We start from the raw sequence: 12,565 nt of genomic DNA on the forward strand, positions 1-12,565 counted from the left end.
TTCCACTGTTTAGGCACATCAGGGGCTTTCCAAACGCAACATGGATGCTGATCTCAATTCCAGCCAAAAAAGTCAAACGGCACTGCTTCCCTTCTGAGCTCTGCCATACCCCTAAATAGTCATTTACCCCACATATGGGGTATCAGCGTACTCAGGACAAATGGCATAATAACTTTTGGGGTCCTGTTACCCTTGGGAAAATAAAAACTAGGGGTGAAAAGATTATTTTTGTGGAAAAAATATGATTTTTTAATTGTACGGCTGTACGTTATAAACTTCTTTGAAACCCTTGGGGGTCAAAGTTCTCACCACATATCTAGATAAGTTCCTTGGGGGGGTCTAGTTTCCAAAATGGGGTCACTTGTGGGGGATTTCCACTGTTTAGGCACAACAGGGGCTTTCCAAACGTGACATGGCGTCCGATCTGAATTCCAACCAATTTTGCGTTGAAAAAGTCAAACGGTGCTCCTTCCCTTCTGTGCTCTGCCATGCGCCGAAACAGTGGTTTCCCCCCCCCATATATCAGCGTACTCAGTACAAATTACATGATAACATGATAATCATGATTAAATGATTTGCTGTCCAATTTCTCCTGTTACCTTTGGTAAAATTAAAAAAATTGGACCTGAAGTAATTTTTTTGTGAAAAAAAGTTAAATGTTCATTTTTTTTAAACATTCAAAAAATTCCTGTGAAGCACCTGAAGGGTTAGCAAACTTCGTGAATGTGGTTTTGAGTACCGTCAGTGGTGCAGTTTTTAGAATGGTGTCACTTTTGGGTATTTTCTATCATATAGACCCTTCAAAGTGACTTCAATTGTGATGTGGTCCCTGACAAAAAAAATGGTGTTGCAAAAATGAGAAATCGCTGGTCAACTTTTAACCCTTATACTTCCTAAAAGGCAAAAATTTTGGTTCCAAAATTGTGCTCATGTAAAGTAAACATGTGGGAAATGTTACTTATTAAGTTTTTTGTGTGCCATATCTCTGTGATTTAAGGGCATAAAAATTCAAAGTTGGAAAATACCGAAATTTTCAAAATTTTCACCACGTTTCCGCTTTTTCACAAATAAATGCAAGTTATATGAATGAAATTTTACCACTAACATGAAGTACAATATGTGACGAGAAAACAATGTCAGAATCACCGGGATCCATGGAAGCGTTCCAGAGTTATTACCTCATAAAGGGACAGTGGTCATAATTGTAAAAATTGGCCCGGTCATTAACCACCCTTTGGGGTAAAGGGGTTAAACAGGACTTGTATAAATTCAATTCCTGCTGGAGTTAAGGCTGTGTGCCCACGTAAACGTTTTTTAAGCATTTTTGAAGCGTTTGTCCTGGTCAAAACGTTTCAAAAACGCATGAAAGAGGCCTCCCATTCATTTTAAATGAATTCCGCACTTTTTGTGCACATTGATGCGTTTTTTTCCGCTCAAAAAAACACTTAACGGCCAAAAACGCAACATGCTTATTAATTTTGCAGAAAAGTTCACGTTTAAAGCAAAAACCGTGCGGAAAGCGCGCAAAAGCCGCGCAGAAACAAAACGCACATTTTCTGGGAAGGTGTCCGGCTTTGAAGCAGAAATTTTCTGCATACGTGGGCACATAGCCTTAATGGAGCTTTTCTTCACTCTTTGGTGTCGTAGTCTGTAACCATAGAGACACACAGGTTTACAGAAGAGCTGCAAACAAAAAACGCTATCAGGATTTTCACTATAACTTTTTGCCCAATTGTTTGACTTTTAATTTTTGATTGAATTGAAGTGCTAAATGCCTTAAAAGGTGAACAAAGATATTTTAGGAAATCCCCATGCATCACAGAATGATAGATACATAGATGATATTTCCCGTGGAAGATCAATGGCAAACTATTTAGTATTTTTCCCCTCAAAGTCATATACACCTGGGCAGAGTTCTGTTTGCTGCAATTGCTCATCGGTGCTCATTTCAGGCCCCTTTACGCGGGCTGGTCCTAACTTTATGGGGAAAACCAGTGATTAATACAATCATATGGTCCCTAGATTTTTACAGATAATTGGCAGCGCACTGTTTATACTGAGTTGTGCCACCTACAACAATCTTTTAGGCCACTTATACGTTGTGATCAGGCAAAGAACAAGCTATTGGCTCCGGCATTGGCTGAGCATTGCCATGTTTACAGGGTTATCAATCAGGAACCATCTTTAATACAAACACTCGTTCAGCTTATCGACCAGCACATTTAGTCCCTATTACAGTCTGGTTTATACACTGCAGTAGTTCCTATCTCTTTGACTCCCATTGCTCCTCATGATCAGAGGTTTTCACATTCGCATACAGACAAGGCTTGCACTGACCAGAGCTTTCCTTTAAGCGGAGGTCTCACATTGACTTGTCTGTCATCTATAATTGCCTTTATAAGGTCCTTTTAAAAAAACTCCTGTGCCTCAGGCTTGGCTAAAGAGACATTTACACATTGGGAAGCTCACACAAAATTCACCATTTTCTTCTAGAAATACCTATTTCACCAGTCTTATTACGCTCTGGGTGTCGAAGAAAAAAAACATTCCCATGCAAAAAGGAAGTGATAATAGACATAAAGGAAATTTCTACCTTTAAAATATTTTTTTTTCCTGTATTGAATCTAAAGAAGATTTGTAAATCATGATCTTAATTAAAACTCTCCTCCCTTAGGCCGGGATCACACATGCAACAAACTGGGACGAGTCTCGTATCTTAAACACTCCGCTCCCGAGTGCCGGCGGCAGTGCCGGGTATTAAGATGCGAGACTCGTCCGAGTTTCTCGCATGTGTGATCCCGGCCTTATTGTGTATGCAGCCCCTATATACCATGAATGGTGACCAAGCCAGCCAACTGTTACAGCAGCACTCGCTTTTCTCCAATATAAACAGCTGGACACAATAAATCATCGATCATTCCCTGATGAAGCTTTATGCGAACCATGCGTCAGATGAATTTCTTTAACTTGAGCACATATCTACCACTATGTTTAAATTTCAAACCATCTTAAAGACTTATCAATTACAATTGTTCTCAATTTAGCTTTATATACATTGTAAATTTTTTGACACTTCAATGCTTTTTTTATAGCAGCCATCTTCAATGGAGAGTGCTATCACATATGTATATGGATTTATATCTTACTAAATGAACTCTATGAATACTAAGCACAGTATTATACCCCATAATAAATTTCTCTACATTAGCCTCCATATGCACAGTATAGAAAAGCACTTCTTGAGCATCCGCGCTGCTTTAGTGATAAGAATTCTTCAGAAATCCATATAAATCTTTCAAGTTCTTTATTATATGTACTACAAAAACTACGCATTTCGAGGTGACAAACCGCACCTCTTCTTCAGGTTACAGTACAGAGTTGTACTCTGTACTGTAACCTGAAGAAGAGGTGCGGTTTGTCACCTCAAAACGCGTAGTTTTTGTAGTACATATAATAAAGAACTTGAAAGATTTATATGGATTTCTGAAGAATTCTTATCACTAAAGCAGCGCGGATGCTCAGTTGTACTCTGTACTGTAACCTGAAGAAGAGGTGCGGTTTGTCACCTCGAAACGCGTAGTTTTTGTAGTACATATAATAAAGAACTTGAAAGATTTATATGGATTTCTGAAGAATTCTTATCACTAAAGCAGCGCGGATGCTCAGTTGTACTCTGTACTGTAACCTGAAGAAGAGGTGCGGTTTGTCACCTCGAAACGCGTAGTTTTTGTAGTACATATAATAAAGAACTTGAAAGATTTATATGGATTTCTGAAGAATTCTTATCACTAAAGCAGCGCGGATGCTCAGTTGTACTCTGTACTGTAACCTGAAGAAGAGGTGCGGTTTGTCACCTCGAAACGCGTAGTTTTTGTAGTACATATAATAAAGAACTTGAAAGATTTATATGGATTTCTGAAGAATTCTTATCACTAAAGCAGCGCGGATGCTCAGTTGTACTCTGTACTGTAACCTGAGGAAGAGGTGCGGTTTGTCACCTCGAAACGCGTAGTTTTTGTAGTACATATAATAAAGAACTTGAAAGATTTATATGGATTTCTGAAGAATTCTTATCACTAAAGCAGCGCGGATGCTCAGTTGTACTCTGTACTGTAACCTGAAGAAGAGGTGCGGTTTGTCACCTCGAAACGCGTAGTTTTTGTAGTACATATAATAAAGAACTTGAAAGATTTATATGGATTTCTGAAGAATTCTTATCACTAAAGCAGCGCGGATGCTCAGTTGTACTCTGTACTGTAACCTGAAGAAGAGGTGCGGTTTGTCACCTCGAAACGTGTAGTTTTTGTAGTACATATAATAAAGAACTTGAAAGATTTATATGGATTTCTGAAGAATTCTTATCACTAAAGCAGCGCGGATGCTCAGTTGTACTCTGTACTGTAACCTGAAGAAGAGGTGCGGTTTGTCACCTCGAAACGCGTAGTTTTTGTAGTACATATAATAAAGAACTTGAAAGATTTATATGGATTTCTGAAGAATTCTTATCACTAAAGCAGCGCGGATGCTCAGTTGTACTCTGTACTGTAACCTGAAGAAGAGGTGCGGTTTGTCACCTCAAAACGCGTAGTTTTTGTAGTACATATAATAAAGAACTTGAAAGATTTATATGGATTTCTGAAGAATTCTTATCACTAAAGCAGCGCGGATGCTCAGTTGTACTCTGTACTGTAACCTGAAGAAGAGGTGCGGTTTGTCACCTCGAAACGCGTAGTTTTTGTAGTACATATAATAAAGAACTTGAAAGATTTATATGGATTTCTGAAGAATTCTTATCACTAAAGCAGCGCGGATGCTCAGTTGTACTCTGTACTGTAACCTGAAGAAGAGGTGCGGTTTGTCACCTCGAAACGCGTAGTTTTTGTAGTACATATAATAAAGAACTTGAAAGATTTATATGGATTTCTGAAGAATTCTTATCACTAAAGCAGCGCGGATGCTCAGTTGTACTCTGTACTGTAACCTGAAGAAGAGGTGCGGTTTGTCACCTCGAAACGCGTAGTTTTTGTAGTACATATAATAAAGAACTTGAAAGATTTATATGGATTTCTGAAGAATTCTTATCACTAAAGCAGCGCGGATGCTCAGTTGTACTCTGTACTGTAACCTGAGGAAGAGGTGCGGTTTGTCACCTCGAAACGCGTAGTTTTTGTAGTACATATAATAAAGAACTTGAAAGATTTATATGGATTTCTGAAGAATTCTTATCACTAAAGCAGCGCGGATGCTCAGTTGTACTCTGTACTGTAACCTGAAGAAGAGGTGCGGTTTGTCACCTCGAAACGCGTAGTTTTTGTAGTACATATAATAAAGAACTTGAAAGATTTATATGGATTTCTGAAGAATTCTTATCACTAAAGCAGCGCGGATGCTCAGTTGTACTCTGTACTGTAACCTGAAGAAGAGGTGCGGTTTGTCACCTCGAAACGCGTAGTTTTTGTAGTACATATAATAAAGAACTTGAAAGATTTATATGGATTTCTGAAGAATTCTTATCACTAAAGCAGCGCGGATGCTCAGTTGTACTCTGTACTGTAACCTGAAGAAGAGGTGCGGTTTGTCACCTCGAAACGCGTAGTTTTTGTAGTACATATAATAAAGAACTTGAAAGATTTATATGGATTTCTGAAGAATTCTTATCACTAAAGCAGCGCGGATGCTCAGAAGTGCTTTTCTTGGATCCTCAACTTATGATACCTAGTGGACGCTGTCCACCTGCACGAGCTCTGCAGCAGCTATATGACCGCAACAAACGTTGAGAGTGGTTGTGTCTGAACACAACCCATAAAGGGTGAGTACTCCAGAGTACTTTTATATTTTAATTGATTTATACCAGGTGAAGCCCTATGTCTGCGCCCCCTCCCTTGTTTTCTCATATGCACAGTATAATGACCCTACTGTAGCCCCACCGCAACTCCCAAGGCAAAGTAACGTGATCCCAACACAGTATGATGCCCCAACTGTGACCCCCACACAGCCCTCCATGCAGTATAATGGCCTCCACTAGCCTTCCATATAGTATAATGGGCCCCATATAGTCCTCCATATTGTACAGTGGGTATAGAAAGTATTCAGAACCTGTTAAATTTTTCACTCTGTCTCATTGCAGCCATTTGGCAAATTCAAAAAAAGTTCATTTTTTTCTCATTAATGTACACTCTGCACCCCATCTAGACTAAAAAAAAACAGAAATGTAGAAATTTTTGCAAATTTATTAAAAGAAACTGAAATATTGCATGGTCATAAGTATTCAGACCCTATGTTCAGTATTGAGTAGAAGCACCGTTTTGAGCTAGTACAGCCATAAGTCTTCTTGGGAATGATGCAACAAGTTTTTCACACCTGGATTTGGGGATCCTCTGCCATTCTTCCTTGCAGATCCTCTCCAGTTCCGACAGGCTGGATGGTGAACGTTGGTGGACAGCCATTTTCAGGTCTCTCCAGAGATGCTCAATTGGGTTTAGGTCAGGGCTCTGGCTGGGCCTGTCAAGAATGGTTACAAAGTTGTTGTTCTGAACCCACTCTTTTGTTATTTTAGCTGTGTGCTTAAGGTCATGTTGGTAGGTGAACCTTTAGCCAAGTCTGAGGTCCAGAGCACTTCAGAAGAGGTTTTCAAACAGGATATCTCTGCACTTGACCACATTCATGTTTCCTTCAATTGCCACCAGTTGTCCTGTCCCTGCAGCTAAAAAACACCCCCATAGCAGCATGATGCTGCCATCATCATGTTTCACTGTTGGGATTGTATTGGGCAGGTGATGAGCAGTGCCAGGTTTTCTACACACATACTGCTTAAAATTATCACCAAAAAGTTCTATCTTCGTCTCATCAGACCAGAGAATCTTATTTCTCATTGTCTGGGAGTTCTTCATGTGTTTTTTAACAAACTCTATGCAGGATTTCATATGTCTGCTACTGAGAAGAGGTTTCTGTCAGGCCACTCTGGCATAAAGGCCGACTGGTGGAGGGCTGCAGTGAAAATTGACATTGTGGAACTTTCTCCCATGTCCCTACTGCATCTGTGGGGCTCAGCACCAGTCATCTTGGGGTTCTTCTTTACCTCTCTCACAAGGCTCTTCTCCCACGATTGTTTAGTTTGGCTGGACGGCCAGGTCTAGGAAGACTTCTGGTGGTCCCAAACTTGTTCTGTGGTGCCCCTAAGGGTTCAGTCGCCACAGAGGTACTGCACCTCCTCCTGAGGTGTGGTATCCCACCATCCAGGTAAGGTGGAGAGTGAACCCTTGGGCTGTAAATGCACTACTCCCATCTAAGACTTGGAGCACAACAGCAACACGGATAGAGAGCCGGGACTCAGGAGAAAGGAGTCCCCGAAGCAGGCTACAGCTATCTGCCATACAAGTAAGGTTCTTGGGAACATCTGTCAGGAGGCGCTCCAGGGTAACTGAGTACTGGAGTGCTTCACACTTTAAGGCGCTATAGAGGAGACGTTCAGGAAGGCACATGTTGGCGGAGTGTTGGAAGGGAGCAGTCCATCTTGCCTGGAGGTTGACTGAGTCTCTGCCCCTGGAGGACACAGTACGGAGACGGGCACCTGTGTGCACTACAGACTGTGAGTAAAGCTTTGGAACTACAAGTCCAGGTGTCCTCCATTCATTCCCGTGCCAACGCACCCAGCACCGCTACATCTAGGTACCAGTTTCTACACCGATTGTGCCTTTCCTCTAGTTTCACATCTACACTGCTCTGGGACTACAGCTCCACCTGTGGGGAGCTATACCATCTATGCTGCCACACACCATCTGTCCCAGAGGATCTGCATGCAGCGTCGGCTTAACACCTCACTTGCCGAACACCACAGGTGGCGTCACAAACTATTCCATTAATTACAAACCACCATTTGACACCCTTATTACTTGGGCGCCCAGGGCCACGGACCCGGTCAACGCTGCTGTGACACATCCCCCTGACCCCGGCCCGGTACCGAGTACCCCACAGCCCTGGGAGGGCGACCCAATTCTCCATTGGGAAGAAGGATTGGCACGGAACGTAAGGAGAATAAGAGAACGAGGACCAGGGTTAGAGGAGAACCCTTTTCAAGTTCTAAGCGCAAGGCCGGGGTCCTGTCCCCGAGGTTGTATGGATACTAATGATCCTGCCGCAGACACCGGAGGAATAGAAGTAGTCACAACTTTATTCCCACACAAGACTTGGGGGCACAACAGCAACATAATAGTGAGCCGGGACTTGGTAGCAAGGAGTCCCCGAAGCAGGCTACAGCTGTCTGCCGTATAAGTAGAGTTCATATTAACATTAGACAGGAGGAACTCCAGTGTAACTCAGTACTAGGAGTACTTCATTCAAAGGCGCTATAAGAGGAGACGTTCAGAAAAGGCACATATGTTGGCGGAGTGTTGGAAAGGAGTACTTCATCTTGCCTGGAAGTTGGCTGAGCTCCTGACCCGGAGGATACGGCACGGATGCGGGCACCTGTATCTGCAACAGACTGTGAGTAAAGCTTTGGAACTACATGCCCTGGTGTCCTCCACTTATTCCTGCGCCAACCTGCCCAGCACTGCTACATCCCTTGCGCCCAACACTACACCATCTACGTGTAACTTCACCTACTCTGCCCTGGGACTACAGCCCTGCCTGTGGAGGGCTATAACATCATTGCTGCACTACACCATCTGTCCCAGAGGATCTGTCTGCAGCGTCAGCTTACATCTCTATTGCCGAACACCACAGGTGGCGTCACGAATCACTTATAAACTTCCATCACCATAAGCACACTGCAACAACTCCTTTTACAATGGGCGCCCAGGGCCACGGGCTGGGTCCCAGCTGCTGAGACATCTCCCATTAAAGCTCATCGGGCCCGGTACAGAGTACCCCACAGCCCTGGGAGGGCGACCCAGTTCAATTTAAGGATTATGGAGGCCACTGTGCTCTTAGGAATCTTGAGTACTGTAGAAATTATTTTGTAACCTTAGCCAGATCGGTGCCTTGCCACAATTCTGTCTCTGAGCTCTTTGGCCAGTTCCTTTGACCTCATGATTCTCATTTGGTGTGACATGCACTGTGAGCTGTGAGGTCTTATATAGACAGGTGTGTGCTTTTACAAATCAAGCCCTATCAGTTGAATTAAACACAGCTGGACTCCAATGAAGGAGTAGAACCATCTCAAGGAGGATCACAAGGAAATGGACAGCATGTGACTTAAATATAAGTGTCTGAGCAAAGGGTCTGAATACTTCTGACCATGTCATATTTCAGTTTTTCTTTTTTAATAAATTTGCAAAAATTTCTACATTTCTGTTTTTTTAGTCAAGAAGGGGTGCAGAGTGTACATTAGTGAGAAAAAAATTGACTTTTTTGAATTTATCAAATGGCTGCAATGAAACAAAGAGTTAAAAATTTAACAGGGTCTGAATACTTTCCGTAACCACTGTATAATTCGCTCCTATAATCCTCCAATTAGAATAATCCACCCCTATGGTGCAATATAAAATATAATGCACCACCCCCGTGCCATGGTCCTCTATTCAATATAATGCACCCCTTATGGTTCTCCATACAATATAATGCACTCCCCATGGTCCTCCATACAATATAATGCACCCCCATGCCATATTCCTCCATACAATATAATGCACTCCCTATGGTCTTCCATACAATATAATGTATCCTCCATGGTCCTCCATAAAATATAATGCACCCCCCATGCCATGGTGCTCCATACAATATAGTGCACCCCCATGGTCTTCTATACAATAGAGTTCATCCTCATGGTCTTCCATACAATATAATGCACCATAGTGCACCCCCCCGTGATTCCCCTTACAATATGATGCACTCCCCATGGTCCTCCATACTCTATTATGGCCACCAGTCACTGATTTAAAAAGATAAATAAATACAGTACTACAGTACTCACCTTACCTCGTTCACCCGATGCTCAAGTCTCCTGAGCATGTGGTGTGAAGCGCCGCACATCTCAAAACAGCGGGCGCGCTGTAATGACATCATCACACTCGCTGCTCTGACACATCAGACACCGAGGCAGAATGATGGGGGAGGAAGCATCTGCTGATAATTCCTTCTCCATCATCATTGCTCGCGCTGACGTCTGGATGGGGCACTTAAGGCGTTGGGGGCCCAGTACAGGCGCTAACACCGGGCTCCCAGTGTCATGTGCCCATAGGAATCGCGTGGGTTGCTGCCATGGGCGGTACGCCACTGCCAGAGGACCTTCTATTATTGGCCAGTCTAAATCAGATGAGCCAAAACAATATTGTAGCTCAAAAATAATCCCCACCCACCTATGTGACATTGCATTTAAAAATGTATTAAAAATCTCATAACTCTAAAGGAAGCGCAACAAGTTTTCTGATACCTATACAGTATCCCTATCCATTGAGATGTCAATAGCAATTGTAGAGAGAAAAATGATTAATTTACACAGTGGTTTTACATAAATCCCCGAAATAGTCACAGATTGGAAAATTATGTGATAAGGGGTCATGCACAGAGTAATCCTTTACCTGTCCTGATACTAAACACTACTTGAACAGCCCACTTTAACTAGAAGCAGAAAACCAGGAGTTTTGAGGCTTGTAGCCCCAGCCTGAAGTTGATATGATACATAACAAAGGCAATCAATGACGACGAGTGCACACTAAGGAAAATAACCTGACATATGGCACTCATAGGCATATGGTACTCAGACTCTTACCTGGCATAAATCCTATAATAACCCACCAGGTCACCCGTAGGTCACCCATAATGATCCTCGAAGAGATGGATCCTCCGCGGCGTATACTACTCCCAGGCAGCGGTAACATTAATGAAGAGTTGTGCGTGTATGCAGAGCAACCTGTACACAGAGCAGAAGCTGCAGAACTTGTGCTACAAGTCCTGGGCGCAGATAGTACAAGACACACCTGTACCAGGAGGGCCGAGAGGGAAATGTCCTCGGCCTGGTGACACCCAGAGAGGATGGCTCATGGCTCTACCACCTTTTTTCCAAAAGGTGTAAATTGAAGCTATGAGGTCTATGCATGATATACCGGAGAATTGGTTAAATATTAATCCCCTAATAAAATAATATGAGAAACACAAAAGAAGTTTTGTCCAAAAATACAAAAAAGAAGGGTATTGAGATTCCTAATACTCTCCCAAGCGATTCTGCAGTAGACACACAGAACAGATCTATCACTAATGCACTGTTGTCCAAGGGAAGTATGTGCCACGAACAGTGGTGGAAAGTAGTACCCATTTCCAAGGCAAGCACAAGTCACTTTAAGGCCACGTATTGTCCTCCCGGCTGTGACCCTGTCTATTCAATACCAGTCTGACAAGAGACAATTGTGGAAATATTAAGGGCATTGTGCCTCCTTTAGTTGGCATGAATAGAATAAGAGCAGAACTGGGAGGCGGAAAGTGTTTATATAGTGCTGAACAAAGACATCTTCGAACGGCTACATGGTAGAAGTGATACTGTGCAAGAAAATATAAGTGACATAGTTTACAGACAAGGATCATAGGCAGGACGAGTTTAGACCCATGTCATCTCATTTAATCCCAGTTTTCATATTTTGGTCCTGTATATACAGTGCTTATTCATTATAAAATGAGGAGATGTACTATTTTGTAAATATACATTGAAATCAGTCTCTCATCATGTTCAGCATTTCTGCTTGCTGTCGTCATTATGAATTCAGGCACGGATAATGTGCACAATGTGCTCATACTATATTATTATATTGTGGGGATTCTGAGGACCCCATTGCGGTCCCCATTTTGCCCTGGGACATCAGATATCACATTCTCCCCCACAATGTAAATGAGTAGTTCTGACACTTTCTAATATACTTTGTGTTTCACTTTTTTGACAATGTTCAAGGCTGGTTACTCTCAGTGGATGGAAATATTATTGTTACTACTCAGATCATGTCCAATGTACACAATCATGTAGCATTATATTATTTTCTGTGGGTTCTGCAGACCTTATTATCATTACTGTTCTACAACATCAGGGAATATCTGTGATAATGAAGACCAAAAACATGAAAATCCGTGTCCTTTCAAAATTAATAAAATACCTCATAGTGCAGCAGTTCATGAAAATGTGAAAATTTTATGTAGTAGGTGAGGCAAGGATGATTTGTATCTTCGTCTAAATACATTCATGGCCCTCTGACTTGCAACACCTTTGTGCTCAAGGCAAACATGCCTGTCGGTAAATGCAAAAATAAAACTTGCCCCACCCCACTGTTGTCAGCTCAGACTGATGTCAGGAAAGGAGATTCAGCTTTAGAAAGATGTGTTCAATTCTAAAAAAATTAATTTTAAGGTTTAGTCACATGGATTCCAATGAATTATGATAAGGGTGGTATTCTTGCGCAAGGCTTAAGAGTAGCCCATTTCAGCACCACTAATTCATAAAATAGTTAAATACTTGTACAAAAGGGGATTTTATAGTAATTGTTGGTATATTTTTGTACATAAAGAAACACAAAATAACTGAACTGGAGTAGACTTGAATGACATGCATGATGTAAAAGCATGTTCACACTAGCCATAAAAG

General features: G+C 42.0%; 1 protein-coding gene across 1 annotated transcript in view; it reads right to left on the minus strand.

The window, feature by feature from the left end:
- Nucleotides 1-10,895, minus strand: part of LOC141082918 (coxsackievirus and adenovirus receptor homolog) — a 122,347-nt gene extending 111,452 nt beyond the window's left edge. Inside the window, exon 1 of the mRNA XM_073566971.1 lies at nucleotides 10,712-10,895. Within this exon, the coding sequence (XP_073423072.1) occupies nucleotides 10,712-10,820 (109 nt within the window). The 5' untranslated portion in view covers nucleotides 10,821-10,895. The remainder of the gene's footprint in view (nucleotides 1-10,711) is intronic.
- Between the last annotated feature and the right edge of the window lie 1,670 nt (nucleotides 10,896-12,565).

Source organism: Dendrobates tinctorius, unplaced genomic scaffold (genome assembly GCF_039654945.1).
Source record: "Dendrobates tinctorius isolate UK_male_01 unplaced genomic scaffold, ASM3965494v1 ptg000019l, whole genome shotgun sequence".
Classification (NCBI taxonomy): Eukaryota; Metazoa; Chordata; class Amphibia; order Anura; family Dendrobatidae; genus Dendrobates; species Dendrobates tinctorius.